The 16682-nt window shown below is 44.0% G+C and overlaps 1 protein-coding gene across 2 annotated transcripts in view; it reads left to right on the forward strand.

Moving 5' to 3' along the window:
- The window catches only part of sgcd (sarcoglycan, delta (dystrophin-associated glycoprotein)), a 316040-nt gene that overhangs the window by 290217 nt on the left and 9141 nt on the right, over positions 1 to 16682 (forward strand). For both annotated transcript variants that reach the window (XM_030438196.1, XM_030438195.1), the window contains one exon: positions 14188 to 14311. In XM_030438196.1, the coding sequence (XP_030294056.1) occupies positions 14188 to 14311 (124 nt within the window). The remainder of the gene's footprint in view (positions 1 to 14187; positions 14312 to 16682) is intronic.

Genomic DNA, 16682 nt, shown 5'->3' on the forward strand with positions numbered 1-16682 from the left:
GTGTGTGTGTGTGTGTGTGGGTGTGGGTGTGTGGCCAGCCGAAGATGTCTCCTCGGTGTAAATGTCTTGTTTATCATCTTTCTGCCGCCTGTGCTGTCAGATGTGATGACAGTCAATCAGAGCAGAGAGGGAGGGAGAGAGGGAGAGATAACAGGACAGAAAATGAGAGACAGAAGAAGAATACAGAGAGGGGGCTGCGGCGCTGGGCGGTGAGAAGAGAGGAAGAAGATGAAATCTGTATTTGTCAGCAGTAATTATCATAATGCAAATGTCAAACCTGTTGACTTCCTTCACTTAGTAAGTCAAACACTTATTAGCCTCACGCACGTGCTCTCCGCTCGCTTCAGCTTCTCTCAGGACTGAGTCGGCGTGTATAAACCGATTGATTGACATCTCCGTCACTCTCCTGCTGCACCTGTTAAGTTCAGAAACTTGGTGTTCTGGAATTCTCCAGCGCAGATCCGCCCACCGTCACTCTCACAGGAGTCGAATCCACCAGAATAACTGGAAACACCTGCGAGGGGCGTGCAGGGAGCTTTAACGCCTGAACAACACAACCTGGTTTTATACAATGAAGTTAACACGTCTATTGTTTGTTTATTTGCTTGTTTGTCGGCAGGACGACTTCCACCAAACGTGGATGGAGGATACGTCACAGCCAAGAATAAGACCACATTAACTTTCTATGTGAATCTGGAAAAGAGGGACGGATCCAGGAAGTAGTTCTCACTTTCTGGCTTTTGTCGACATTTTGATTAATTTCTCAGAGAATGAGGAATGGATCTCGATGAAAACAATCAGGTGTAGTGCGGTGGAGTGAGAACAATTTCAAGTGGAGCCAAATACAAATCTGGATCGAGGGAAGTTAAATCTGTTTAATCCGACGTTGGATTAGTCTTTGTTGAATTGAAGGAGGCATGAACTGTTCTGAGTGCCGCTCGAGTTGGAGAGAGATTGCAGAAAAAGGCAAAAGATGCAAATGTATGTTCTGTCCCAGACGCGGCGTCAAAAGAACAGACTGACAGGATGTTTTGCAAAATGGGTTCAACGTAGCTTTCCCTAGTAACCCCTCACAAATCACCTTCGCTGCTTACAGCTGTTGCTATTGTTCATTGCTAATTTGCAGTAGCATTCTCAAATGTGAAAGGGCGACTTGGCAACACCGTCTGATTTTATTCGACAGTATTCAATCAGTGCATCGCCGCACACTGCCTTCGTCTCGCTGACATTTTCTTTGAATGCTTGAAGTAGGATGACGGTCATTGTTGTTCTCAGAAACCCACAAACGAGACCTTTTCTAAACCTCAGCAAAGTGCGTCAGTTAAATGACGAAACTATTTTGAATTAATCACAGATGCCTCTTGAAAGAAGTTATTATGTGAATGTATCCTTGAAAACCGTTAATGATTATCATTCAAGGAACCTCTGTGCAATATATTCGCCGTCATCATGAGCTTGAGTCACAACACGAGAAAGACTTACAGTGAATAACATCGTTCATCTTCGTACTATGCAATGTTCTGATGTGAAACCTTGGGTCCTGGCCAGTGATGTGCAAAAGGGGGGGGGCAGTCAACCCCCCCGTGGCTCAATTGTTGAAAAACGGGTGCTAAAGTGCCCTCTTGGGAGCCAAAACATGTGCTAAAGTGCCCTCTTGGGAGCCAAAACGTGTGCTAAAGTGCCCTCTTGGGAGCCAAAACATGTGCTAAAGTGCCCTCTTGGGAGCCAAAACGTGTGCTAAAGTGCCCTCTTGGGAGCCAAAAAAGCGTGTCAAAGTGCCCTCTTAGTTGGCATAACACACTAAACTGCCCCCTTGGCTGGTTAAAACATGATCAACTGCCCTCTTGGGAGCCAAAACATGCGCTAAAGTGCCCTTCTTTTAGCCACTGCCCTTCAAAAAGTGCTGCAGGCTAAGTACAACCCCCTACGGCATTGGTCCTCCCGAATGCCAGTGCCCCCCATTCTACAAAACCTGCTCAGGAATGGCCTGAGAAACATGCCAGAATAGATGAATCCCCAGATCCCAATCAGATCCAGTATCTGTGCCGATGGGGGAAATGGCATCAGATTGGACCCGGCTCTCACCCGTCGAGGCTTGGACAGAGGACCTCCGTGGGGGAGCACCAGGCCGATGGCGTCTGATCCTTTGAGTCCTGTGAGGTGTGGCCTCCATAGATCGGACTCATTGCACTCAAATGTTGATCTGGGGGATTTGGAGGCCAGGTCGACACCTTGAGCTCTTTGTGTCAGGACTCATTATCCTCCAAGGTTTCCCAGCAGAACATTGAATTGTAACCAGAGGATCAAATGTCGTTCACTTAACCTGTAAGTCCTTTAAATCCTTTGGCTGATCGATGTATAGCCAAGTAATTTAGATTTGGTTCCTCCGACACGTCCATCTGTTTGAGCCCTGCACGGAATAGAAACGACAAATCAGACTCAAACTCTTGCAGTCAGGAATCTTTGTCCTAAAGACACAGGAACATCCCGGCTAAATCCCACCTGCAGTCGGATCTCAATCGGAAAAACAGATGTAAAATGTTCCTTGGAAAATTGTTCCATTGTTGAGGCGACTGTTTCGTGACTGGCCTTTGTGTCTATACAGCACGCTGACATTCTTTGATCGGAATTGAAAGAGAAGCTGGAGATGGAAAGCGGTGGAGAGACTGTGAAGTGAAAATAAGAAAATCTAGAAAAGACGAAATAAAAAAAAAAAGATGACAAAGTGTGAAGATTAAAGAACAAGAGGGGGTGAGGAAGAAGGAGACGGGATAGAGAAAATAGAATGAAAGAGGCAACTTTTTTTTGTCAAAGAGAGACGAAAAAGCACAAGAGTAGAAGTGAAATAAGACGATACAAAGAGAGGGAAAGAGCTTTATATGTGACAGAGAAGAAACGCTGCAGAGACGGGTGCGATGGGAATTAGGGGGTCGGGTGGAGAAGGACTTAGATGACAAATATCAGTATTTCAGTGGCGTGTGCACCCAGATGAACTGTGATTCATCAATCACTGCTGCGTTCCTTCTCAAAATCATCATTTCAAATAATAAAACCAGCGGAAAAGTCTCCTCAGTGGTGCACAGATCATTTCTGAGCGACGCGCCGAAGCCCCTCATCATGTGATTGTCCGTATAATTTGACAGTCAGAGTCTACAGCTATGTGTTTTTCCTTTCCTGCTTCCCCCTCAGGTTTGCGCATCTTTGGTGACAAGCAGCCAATTGAGAATGAAAGATGGCACAAACTATCCAATTATGTCAGAAAAAGGGGAGCGAGCTCGCTGGAGCATGGCTAAAATCTAATCTTACTCTAATCTCTCCCAACCCCTTGGCAGGTAGCAATCGAGGATTCAAATCCTATTTTGGGATATCACATTAACCCCCGACACACACACACACACACACACACTCGCATCCGAGCCGGCGCTGTCAGTTTCTCATCGTAACCGTAACCATCATATCCATCTGCGCGGTAATGCCTTGTCAACAGGATGTGTCCTTGCATCAGACGAACGCCTTTGTGACAGTAAAATGGCAGCGTGGGTGAATTTGATAGTGCACTTTGATTTATGTCCTGACCAATTCAGAGCACAGATAATGAGAATAAATGTGAAGCAATAAGACGGAAAGTGAATGTGGGAGGAAGAAGACGCCATGGAAACCGCAGTGAGAAGAAAAGTGAGGTTTGTTTTTTTTTTTTTAAACCAAGGTGAAATAAGATGTGAGGCGGCTCACTTCCTTCCTGCAGGAGGAGGGAGGAGAAGCTGAAAGTTTCCACATCATCACAACTTTGATAGACTCACAGAAACTCTATTCGACTAAGTTTGTCCTTCAACAGTTCCTTAGTTGGAATGTTATGTAGCTGAGATAGAAACTGCAGTGATGGATGGAAACACACACGGCAGGAGGCATGAGTTCGGTTAGCACTGGACAGCAGTTGAACATGTTCACAATAATCTTGTGAGAGAGCCGCAGTCGAAGGAAAAGTTGATTAAATAAGTGGAAATTTCAGTTATTATCTCCTCACCCACGTGCTGATGAAAAGTCATTTCTGGAGCTTCACGGCAAAACAGCGATTCAGCATCCTCCTAAACAACTAAACAACAAAAAATGATATGAAATGGCTCCATACAGCTCCAGGAAGCCCTGAGATCCCAAATCAATTGAAAAAGATTTAGATCGTAAACGAGCGGTCGAGCTACTGCACCCACTGCAGACGTGGTTGCCAGTGGTGGACAGTAACGGAGTAAATTTACTTGAGTACTGTACTTAAGTACATATCCAGAGGATTTGTACTTTACTTGAGTATTAGATTTCTTTGGTACTTATTACTCTTACTTGAATACATTTCCAAGACAAATATTTTTACTTTTACTCGAGTTAATTTCTAGGAAGGCTGAAAAGTACTCGTTACTTTCAGGTCTGCTCTTTTTTTTTTTTTAATCTAAAATACTATTGGACACAAGCTGTGTTTGTCAAAGAAGGAAACCTATCACAGTGCACGCTCTCCACTGGGATCTACGTAAAAGCCGAAATACGTCATCCCTCCCCATAAGGATACCACCAAAGTAGCCACGCTCTCGACTGCGTTTGTCAACACAAAACCGCGACAATGGCTGCATCAGATGTAGTTTTTTGTAAAGCAGTGATTCTCAACCAGTGGTCTGGGGACAACATTGGTCTCTGAGGGGGTTCCAATTCCCAGCTTAGCTAAATGATAGAGAGTTAGTTGGACGGTGCAGGTTCATTTGGTTACAGTTTTAATGATTGTTAATAAACATCTGCATCTGCAACATCTGCTGTCCTCCTGTGATCCCATTCATTGTATTTGTTTTTATAGGTGTGTCTGCAGGCTTTATATGACATTGTGGTTCTAAAAGCAAGCACATCAGTGCAGGTGGTTTCAAAGAGTTTATTCTCAGAAACAAGAGTTAAAAGGTCCTTAAATTCATTTAGAAAAAATTATAGTAATTCATTGATGTGAAAAATAAGAAATTGACTCTTACTCTTACTTTAGCTTAAAGTAAATTTAAAAGCATGTACTTTTGGATACTTAAGTACCTTTAAAAGCAAGTACTTTTTTACTCTTACTCGAGTAACATGTCGACTGAGCTACTTTTACTTGTAACGGAGTAAATTTTGACCAGTAGTATTTGTACTCTTACTCAAGTACTGGGGTTGAGTACTCTGTCCATCTCTGGTGGTAGCTTCTTTTATCTTAACAGCCACAGTGAAGAAAACAGTGTAAAAGTGGGTAAAAAAAATCGTCTTTTCAAATCAATTTGGGATCTTCTGTTACAATTACGGTAAACAAGACAAGGACCCAAATGTAGACAAAACACGGGAGGCAGGAATGGGGAACAAAAGGCGAGCTTTATTTAACCAAAAGCTGAATATACAAAAATTAAGGAATCCAGAAAAACTGAAAAATTAGGCAAAAAGGGCGAACACGAAACAAACTGACAAAGACTATGACGAGGGGATGAGGTACAGGTGGAGTGAGGCAGGAAAAGGACAGGTGAGGGAAAGAAACAGAAAAACACCGGAAGGAAGGAGGGAAAACCACAGATAGGGAGGAACTGAAAAGTGACACACAAGGGTACAATTTCAAAATAAAACAGGAAACACAAAAACAAAAAGAACAGTCTTCAGAACAGTCTTTTATCACCTCCAGGCTGAATATCAATACTTGATACAAACACAGCCGACCTTAAACAACCTGTAAACTCTTCTTCATCTTTTGAATTTAAGGTAAAGGACAGAAAGATAAAACTCGTGTCCTCTCAGATCACAGTGTTACTGTCCCCAGCAGCTCCTGGACATCACAGGACTTCTAATGATGAGAGAAGAAGCCATGACACTGCAAACCAACCTGACCGCTGCAGATCACAGATCCAGCGATCGCCGCCTTGAGCTCCTTCTTCTCTTTATCCCTCTCCTCGTCTTTATATCCCTTCTTCTTCTTCTTCTTCTTCTTCTTCTTCTTCTTCTCACCTCAATTACTTGATCTTACTTCATCCCCGTCCCAGCCTCGCCCCTCCTTTCTAAGCCGGCTTTGTGATCTTCTTTTCTCCCCTCGTCTTCCAGCCCTCTCATCCTTCTGTTGTCCCTCTTTTTTGTTTTTGTCATAAAAGAAGAAAGGGAGTAAATTATGAAGCCGTATTCATGCCCCCTTCTTTTTCATCATAATCTCCCCTTCGCTTTCCGTCCCCTCTAATGTCACAGCTGCTCCTTTTCTTCTTCCTCCTCTCGCCCTCCACACCTTCAGCTCTCACCGAGCTCAGTAATTGTGAGGATGGTCTGTTCCCCAGCGGACTAGTTTGGGTCACCCGCTCATCTGTCCACAAAGCCCCCGTGAAGCAATCAGCTGCGCCCGTATCGTCCGAGATTGCCATTTAACCTGTGATTTGCTGCGTGGCGCGACTGCAGCCCGTTGTGACTCATATTTATAACTCCAAACCGCTCCGACGGCCGCGCACGCACCCCGCAAGACGCCGTGGCAGATAATTTGAAGAAAAGGCGACACCGCCAAGGACATAGGAGTCACACGCGGAGCAGGAAAGCCGCCCACAGGTTTCGGGATGCGCACGTTTACAATTCCCGTTCTGTCAAAAAGCTCCAATCATTTCCGTTGTTATCTTAAGGCGGGTGATACGGGGAGGAAGCGTGAAAAGTTATTAACCTTTGATCCCGGCTTGCAGATATGAAATGCCGACAGAGAAAAGAAAGAGAGAGAGAAAGGGGAAGGATAAGAGAAAACAAGAAAAAAGAGGAGAATGAAACTTTATTGATTGCTGTGAGGAAATGAGATTGTGGCAGCTGTAAAAGTAAAAGGTGACAACAGGGAAATAGAGATAAAAATAGAAAGCAGAGTGAGAAAGGAGCAGGTAAAAGAGTGTACGCAGGTAAATATGTGACATCAGCTGATCAATAGACGAGAACGTTGCGGTTTGGCTACGTCTAGGCAACAAAACTACGTGGTAAGGTTTAGAAAAAGATCGTATTTAATGACACTCAGTCTTCTAACATCAGTGACCTAAAATACACACAGGAGGTAGGAGTGCTGAGGGAAATGAGGCATTATATAAAAGTGTGATGCCGCCTCACAGCAGAGAGAAAGACAGCGTTCATGTGGAGGAGAGAGGAAGATGGAGCGCGACCCCTAAATTCTACCAGATCCGTGTTCGGACCGTATCTGATCCCCCATGACAGCGTAGAGAGAAAGACCTCTTCTATTCCTTCGGTTGGGAACATTAATAGTTTTTAGTTCAGCTGTTGTTCGTAAGAACTGCGGTCGCGTGTGATTCTGTAATCATCGTCTCGCAACTCCAGCTGTCCAGCACTCCAAACCGTAGCGGAGACGTTCCGCAACGTACACGCAACCAGTGGAACCAAAGTATCGTACCGTAGTTCAGATAAATAGTACTATAAATTCAAAATAATAATATAGCATCACTATATTTCATGAATCCTTTACTTTAAAAATGGTGTTTTGCTGCGTGTGATGCAAATCCTTATTTGTTAAATCTAGATTTTCTTTTCTGTTTATATTAGAGGGAGACAGAAAAAAGAGGAAATGGGGAAAAAAGAAAATGAGACACAGAAAGTTTCAATTCACACGGACGGCGAAGAGGAAATGAATACGAATATGAGCCGGAGAGAGGAAATGTTTCATCGCCAGACTCCCTGAGGAGCGACCTGGGAGACGGAGGGTGGATGGGAGAGGCGGGAGGTCTTTGGGAGGAGTAATGGAGGAGTTACTTTACCACAGACGGTGAATAACTCTCAGTTCTGTCTAATGCTGGAGAAAATTCTTCCTCTTCAATCCTCAGATTTCTTTACCAGACTGAAGAGTTTTTAACCTCGACGCAGAGCCACAGAGTTCGGTGAGATTGTGCGTCAGACTTCAACTGATGATTCCTGAACTAGCTGAGGTGGAAATTCAGATCCTTTCTGAAGCTCTGAAGCCTTTTGTTTACTTTCAGTATTCTCACCACGACGTCCTTGGGATCAATTTGTGACTCTCTTGTTTTGACAAAGTCTCGTCTTTGTTCGCTTAATGTCCAGATACGAGTACAAGTTGTTTTTTTTTAAATTGCGCCGCCTCTAATCTCTTTTTATTTTGCCCTCTGGTGGCATTGGACAGTTTGAATACTAATGGAAAGTGTCAGCGCTGTTGATGCCGGCGGAAACAGAGAAACAAACAGCAGCCGGCTGATGGAGAGATGGTTTAGAGCGAACAAGTCAAGATGGTGAAAACGACTCCAATTTAACTGAGCGCTTGTTTTCTAAAACAAATAGAAGAATCAACAAGTGGAACGATGAGACATTTGATGACGTGTTTTTAATTAATCACCATCTGACACACACTGTAGATGGTGTGTGTTCAGGCTTGATTGTCTGTGTGTGCAGAGAGCGAGATTAAAGTTTGAATTTGGAAACTAACCCGCTCTCCTGATCAGTGGCTGTGTTTTGAGAGCAACCCGCAGACACATGAAGCTGTTCGTCACCTCATTAAACTAAACCTTAGTTTAAAGAATGGACAGTATGTTGACCCAACTCTCAGAGGGGCCTGTGGAGAAGTCAGATCATCACTATTTACATAACTGAGCACTAGGGGTGTAACAAAATATCGATACTACGATATATCGCGATATTTCGTTTGAGGTACGTTATCGATACACTGGTGCCAAATAACGATATTTAATGATATTTAAGTTGCGGTCAGTGTGTGTGTTAAGAAGAGCCACTGTGCAGTATACACTTTGTTTTACTTGGCTGTCACTCATGTGGAATTGATTGACAATGTTTTGTAAAATGGATTCAGTGCAGTCAATAAATTCTGAATTTCTTAAGTGAGACAGATATCGTGATGTATCGTGGATGAAATGTCTTGCAATATATCGATTATCTCAGAATCGCTGTATCGTGATATTATCGTTATCGTTGGCAAAATATCGCGATAGCATCATATCGCGAGGTGATACCCAGCCCTACTGAAACACAGAGGGGTTACTGTACAACCCAACCAGCAGAACAAATGTTCCGGATTGGGTTTTGGCTTAAAATACCTGTTCTGGTCGCCACAAACCGGCTAATATTTGTCCCAAGGTCGCCTTAAAAACAACCTGTTCTGTCACCACATTTACAGCCACGTTGTTTCTGTTTTCCTCTGAGGTGGAAGCTACCAACAACGCAGGATAAGACACGAGTTTGTTCATCGATTCAGTCTCTAATGGAGACGCGGACGCAGATAGAAATAATGCCAGGCTGCCAGTCTCGACTGGAACATCAGACAACCTACATTTTCCTCGGGAGAGTTTGAGGCAGAATAGCATCGTGACAGCGAGGTTTACAGGGAATCAATCTAAATGCAGATGGTGTCATTATTCGAGCTCTTACATTGTGCAGTCAACATTTATTTTGGAATTATAGGTTAAAGCAAATAACTTGCCTGTTGTCAGCATGAAGAACTGTCAGCTCTCCGCCTCTCTTGAAACTCGGCGTCTCTACATCGTTATCATATCACATTTGTTGTGCAGCTTCTGTTGTACAGTTTTCTCTCAGAGTAACAGAAGAAAGCACATTTTTGTTTTATCATAATAGGGGCGATCAGACAGAAATGACAATATAGCTTCTTCTCTTTGCCCTTGTTGGTGTCTTTTTCTGTGCGTCATTTCTATTTCATGACACGACTCTGCTCGACTCGACTGACTTGGAACCGTTCTCTTGTGTGTTTCCATCTGCAGACGTTGTGGAGAGTTCCTGCTAGTTTTTGATTTCTATCACCTCAGTCAAGTAAGCCGATTGGATACTGAAAGGTGGCTTGAAAATCAGACCTGCCATCGCAGAGTCGCCTCGTTTTCAGTGCTCCCAGCTCTCCTCTTTCATCAGCCCTTTCAGTGCCTTCACAAACAAAGTTTGTCTCATCCATTTTGTTCCTGTGTTTGTGTTGCGTTGAGGATGTCGTGGCGGTTTGACATGGTGAAGTTATTTCTGTCACCTCCGCTGACAGAGGACTATCTGCACGGGGGGAAAACAAAATTGAGAAAACCAAAAATGAGCCGTGCCTTGCGTGAAACGAGGCTTTACGCCGCGAAGAGGTTGTTCGGGGGTGTCATCCAAACAGCTTCACGGTGTCGTTCAGCCTTTTAGCCCTTTACATTTTCATCCTCCATCTTGACGTATATCCTCTAACCTGAGTTTGAACTCAAACACAGACAATCATGATGAGTTCTCTAAACGGCTTCATCGTGCAGCCGGCGGTGCGCCGCAGCTCCTCTTCCTCTCTTCCTCTTGTGAGGAATTCAGGTCAGCACCCTGCGACTTTGTTCATTAAACCTGCCAGGAGCAAATTCTCAGAGCGACACCAGCCGAACTGCAGAAGATTACATTTGCAACAAGACAGTCTGGTTCCTCTGCTGCTCTTATTTTTCTGCTTCCACTGATGCAACTTGTGATGCTTCCGCCGCCGTGATATTTTACTTTATCCATCGATCTAAATCACAATGTTTTCGTGTCCTGGTCGTAGGTGCTAGTCTCAGTTGATTTCCTGTTTTATGTTTATCCTCGTGTGTTTCTTCACTTTTCTTTCCGCTTCCTGTCTTTGTCTGTTTTCCTGCCCTTCTCACACCTGTGTTTAATATCTTCATTCTCCTTTTCTGTTTGTTGGTTCGTGTGTTTTCACCCTCCAGATCAGTTCCCCATGACTTCATGGTTTGTCTTCTGTTCAGTCGTCTCATTGCCAGATTTTAGTTGCCTCCCTTCTGTCGTTCAGATTATTGATTGTTTGACTTCAGCTGTCATCATTAGAGCTCACTTGTTGTTCTATATATATCGTAGACAACTGGACTTGTTTCAGTCACTTGTCGCTCTTTGTTACACTCCTTTATTGACGACCTGTGACTCCTGGTTGGTCCTGTGACTTGTGTAGGAGACTGTCTTTGTTCCACAATCTGCAGCTTCTACGCAGCTCATCCCACTTTTACAACTTCAAAAATGTATGTCGAACAGAACAGTTCTGCACGGAAATAATCAATCATTCTGGATTCAGTGTTGGAATGTAACTAGGTACATTTACTCAGTACTTGAGTACAATTTTCAGGTACTTTACTTGAGTATTATCATTTTTCTTCTACTTTATCAGTCGTCTGTCCTTAGACCTCCGAATCAAGTGAGGAAAAACTTGTCATATTGAGAGAAAAAAACCCTTTGAGTGCTTTAAACAACACTGCTGGAATGTCTGGCAATTAGCAAAGACGCTACATTGATCAAGAATGATTAATCCTGCATGTAACTCATCCATGATTACTGATCATTCACGGGTAGTGAGAACGTTTCCTTTCGTATCAAACAGCAAACAAGTTGCACCAGGATGCGTTTGACTTCGTCTGCCTCAGATCAGATGTCGATGCTGAAATGATTTGTTTTGCAGCCCTGCTACAGCGACTGTGACCACTGGGCCTGTTTTCTAATCCATCCATGGCAGCAGCAAACAGCAGAGCGACAAAACAAACTGCAGAGATGCCGCCACTGATCATTCTTTGTATTTCAGCCCTCTAGCTTCTGTTCCCTCGTTGGAATGAATAAACCGATCCTGAAACCAACAGAATTTTCTCCAAAAGCAGATATGACACTTATTCATAAAGATGAGGAACAGTAGAGCCGATGATGGACGTCATGTTCTGTATCTGTGTATATAAACAGAACCTTTGATAGCTGCTGCGCACAATCCTCCAGCTGAACATTGTGTGTGATATCAATGAAAACCGTCCCTGTGGAGGAAAATATCACGTATTTCATCCTGAATCGCCGTCGTGACAGGCAGACAGGAAGTCTACAGAGACCTCCTCTGCAGGTCTGAATCCACTGGAGCGTTTTGACACCTGCTTCGCTGCTTCCTGTAAAGATGGGCTCGTGGCTCCGAGTGGGTTTTGTCAAGATGTGAAGAGGAGTGGGCTGATTTTTAATCCTCGTGCAGAAAAAAAAATAAATAAATCATAAGCAGCCGCAGCGTGCAGGTGGGCTGCAGTGTTCGAGTGTCGGATTAACTCAATTTACACTCCATTTATGGTGGTGTGTGTGTGTGTGTCTACATTTTGTGAGGACCAATTTGAGTTTTAGACTTCAACATTTTAAGCGGACAATTTCGGATGTAACGGCGCCGTCGAGGAGCGCAGGTACGAAACATAAAAGTAAAAAGGTCGCTCCCTCCTCACAGAATACTGAGTTACATTTAAAGTGAAATAATTCATTACTACAAAAAGGTGAACAGCAAATTAACCAATATAATTCAGGCTCAACCAAGGACAACACAACAAACAAAAGACGCGACCTGGAGGGGAAACAAGACAAAAGTACTTTTTACTAACCCTCCAGGCCAACACAACACCTGCCTGGGGTTAGAAAATATTACGTGCCTGCTTAAAATACCTGCTTCTGTCACCACACAAAAAAAACAATAAATGGCTGGAAATCGTTCCGACTCTTGTTGAAATCATCCGGTGGTTTCCATGCTTACAGAATCACCGCTGTCTCCTCCAGGTCTCACCAGCTCACACATGTGGGTAAAACATGCAGAACTATTTATTCTGGCGACTGGGCGGCATAAATACATCGTGAACTGTTCCTGTTGCAAACATCTTTAGACCACGTTTTCAGGCAGCGTATTTATTTTTAGTTTCTTTTGTTTTGCCCAAAACTGTTAGAAGTCATGAAGACATAAATCTCTGGAGGCTCTGTATGCAGATATCACAGTTCTGGGTGCATCTGACACGACATGACGCCTCTTGAAACTCAAAAAAAAAACTGAACATTGTCGAGTTGGTACTGAAGACAGATTCCGCAACTGCACGGCTTGGCTAAAATACCATAAGAGGCACATTTCGCTGAGCTATTTTTGTAATATAAGGTAGTGTTGTGACGTTCACGAACTAACCGATTCTATTAAACGGCTCGTTAACATGAACGATGGGAACTGAGACGCAGCTGGGAACCGTTCTTTTTCTTTTTTTCTTTTTTTCTATATCACTGTGTGTTAAGGTCACGGTGTTGCATGAAAAACAAGTCACACATACAAACAATTTGTAAAAAGGGTAAATCCAAAATAGTGATGTCACTGTCAAAGCAGAGTGATATGGCGCAACCTTGTGGAATATATACAATATTTCCAAGATAAAATGAGTTACCACCAGGCTGGCTTCTTAAAACTTGATAAATATAAAAATCAGTCAAATGAGCCAGTTTTTTGAACGGATCTTTGAAAGGAACGGCTCACCAAGATCCGGCTCCCCTCAAAGAGCCATAAATCCCATCTCTAATATAAGGGAACGTTTCCAAACCGGTGACCATGTTGCTCCGGTTCGAAATCCTGTTCTACCAATCAGATGCATCCAGTGTTTGCGTGGTTGTCGGAGAGTGTGGTTCGTTTTGGTCAAGCGTGCAAAGCTGGGAAAGCGTCACCTGGCTCTGCGTCAGACAGCGCCACTGTGGACTTGAACTATAAGTGGTGCCGAACAGAACGTAAAGGTTCTCTAAGGACGCATTAACCCGTCCGAACGAGTGCCTGTAGGGAGAAGAGAGAACACCTGGAGCTGCAGCAGCAGAGCGTCAGACAGCCAGGGAGAACTGCACTGCAGCCAGGCTCAAACAGCCCTCAGGTGCGCCAGGTAACACTAATGATCCACCTGCAGAGAGAGCACAGACGCAGGTGACTCACTCAGCAAACACAAGACGACACAGCAGAGCTCACTGTTGCTGCTGCAGCCGAGAGCGTCAGACGGTGTGCTGATCCAGGATACAGCTCAACCTGTTCAGCTGCTTCTCATTACCTGCTCAGTGTTTGTGTTGTTATTGGTGAAAGTGATAAAAATCTGCGCTCTCTCTCTGTGTCAGGATGACAGATTGCTAAACTCATCTAATAACCATTCTCCTTCGCAATCAAGAGTTTTGTTTTCAAGACCTTGTTACATTTCAATTAGTGTGTTTGACAATTACGTTTTTTTGAAAAAAAAAAAAAAAGCAACAAATCAAGATTTCTAACGAGGTTCATAAGAAAGAGTAAACAAACCGTGGGCGTGTTCACATCTCTCCAATCTTTTGTTTTCAGCTTAGTTAGTTTTCCTACTCGTCCAAACATTAAGCAGAAATATTCATCACTAACGGAGCTGCTCTGCTTTTATCTGCTTCCAGGCTGGAGTCTCCCACTCGCTCCCTGCTGATGGAGGCTCCTAAAGGCATCCAGATCCTGGCCGAGGCCGGAGACATCCAGGCCATCTGCAGGAACGAGCTGCGACTGGAGTCCAAAGACGGAGAGGTGTGTCAAACAGCATGAACTGCAGGATAATACACCACAATCTGCTTTATTGAAACAGATAACTTGGGTCTGTAGTTTGGGAATAATGTTGCACTGAACTGTACTTAACGAGGTTACGCACACAGAGTAAATTTCATGGGAAAGGAAAGCCAAAGAGGCCAAAAAGAATAAAAACTTTAAGAGAAACAAACAAGTAAATCTGATTTGACAGACAAAGCTCAGTGCACAGTTTGTATTGGGTGTACTCATGTGTCCTCGAAGATGAGTTCTGTGACCATAACTTAGTAGAAACAACAACCGGTACTATAAAATGTACAACAAGGTTTCTATTTATCTAGAATTGGTCTTGATGGAGCTGAAGTAGAACCAAAAAATCAACCCGATCACCGGGAACAATGTCGGAGATGTTTCTGCAAAACCACAGACGAGTTGAAAGTGAACATTTCTTTAGTTAGGATGCTCGTGATCTGGTTCGTTGTTCAGGCACTTGATTAGAGTTAGGAAAGAGTCGCATTTTGGGCACAAACAACGCGGCTGGAGATCTCCCAAGAGCTCGTTTAAAAACGGCTATTTTCCATCCCGAGGTCTAATACAGAAACATCCGGCGGGTTCACACTTACAAACGTTGAAACACGGACTTGCCTCTCACTCTTCACTGGCTGACATCTTATCCTGACGACTAGGCTGCTAAAAATACAGCCGCTGTGGTCTGTTAACGATCATTTTCTGAAACTAGAAATCAAGTTTTGCAGCCAGTAAAGGGCTTTTTGTCCGTGGACGATATTTTGACCGGTCTAAGTAGTAAAATTTGGAAAAAGTAATATAATTAATGCTGGCTCAACGGCATCTCGCTCTTGTCCGGAACATTTCCACTGATGTAATCACACTATAAGATAATGAGTCATTAACAAAGCTGCTGTTAAGAATTGAGATACAGCCAACTTTGTTTGAAACAAACCCTTCATTAGGTTGTTTATTTGATGACAAAGAGAGCTGCGACGCCTCCATTCGTCCGCAGACTGAACTCATTATCTTAGTTAAATGCCGGCGTGTTACTTCAGTCCTCCCACTCTGTTCTGGCAAGTTGAGAAAATTAACTTTTCTTGTCCTCCGGCCATCCTGGCTGATGGAGCCTCCGTCTCAATTCAATATTTTCTCTCGTCCAAACTTATTTTTAGCAAACAATCCAAACAATAGTCAGCTCCCTCGGCCAACACGGACCAGCATTTAGCTTATTGGCTGGTGGCAATTTCCCACATGCTGGCCGTCCACCAGAATCTGCTCGAGCCTCGCAGAGAAGCGGGAAAAACAGAGGACAGAAGTTGATTGTTTGTCTCTGTCTTTTTTCCTCATCTCAGCCAGTTCTTTAAAAACGTTCCCATCCATCTTTTCCTCCTCTCCAGTTTCCTGTCCGTTCATTTCCTCCTCCTCCTCCTCCTCCTTCCTCTGGCCTCTTTCTGTCTGTAACTTTGTTATGCGCCATCCTTTTTTTTTTTCTCTCTCCTCCTCGCTCATCCACTCCTCATCCTCACGCCGCTGCTTCTTCCCTCCTTTCATCCTTTCCACCCTTCTCCTAAATTCCTCCAACCATCCCCCGATTCGTTACACGCATCAGTCCTCGCATTCATCGCGGTCGGCTGCGCTGATAAAAGGATTTCCCACCTTGCGTTGCACCAGTCGTGTCATGTCAGATCTGTTAAAATCAGCGGGGGGGAGGATTAGGGAGAAGAAAGTGTTTAAAAGTTTCCCACAAAAAAAAAAAAAACAGTTTCATACATTAAGACAGGCTGCTGATATGAGACGGACGAGGAGAGAGAGGCGGTCGGAGGGAAGGTGCCCTTGGATTCAGCTCGGTCCAATTAAAAGCCCCCACGGCGGCGGTCGGAAGCCACGCCCACGCCCACATCTTTGCCGCAGTTGTCACGGGTGTGTGGTCGAAAATGAGGCCGTTGAACTCCTGATGGTCAATTCATATAATTAGAATCACGTTCTCACACTCCATTAGTGTTGCAAATGTCCATTTGTCAAACCTTTGTCTTACACACTCTCTCTCCTCAGGACCCGCCAGAGCAATTACAGAGCGGTTTTGGTCATTAGACACCCACAAACCACACGGGCAGATACAGAAATAGACTCACACACACACACACACACACTTGGTACAGAGAGTGAAACACTGTGGGCTCCTAAAGTCACACAGCAGACACTCAATCGTACATGCACAAGTAATTTCCCCCAGTCTAATAATCCGTCTTGCCTCGCCAAAAACAACCTTCTGACCGTGTGCAGCAGTGATGTACCGCCGCACAGCACTCGCTGAATCACAACACCTATCCAAACCCAGCTGTGATGCATAAAACTCAATCCTAAT

This window comes from Sparus aurata, chromosome 13 (genome assembly GCF_900880675.1).
Source record: "Sparus aurata chromosome 13, fSpaAur1.1, whole genome shotgun sequence".
Taxonomy (NCBI): Eukaryota; Metazoa; Chordata; class Actinopteri; order Spariformes; family Sparidae; genus Sparus; species Sparus aurata.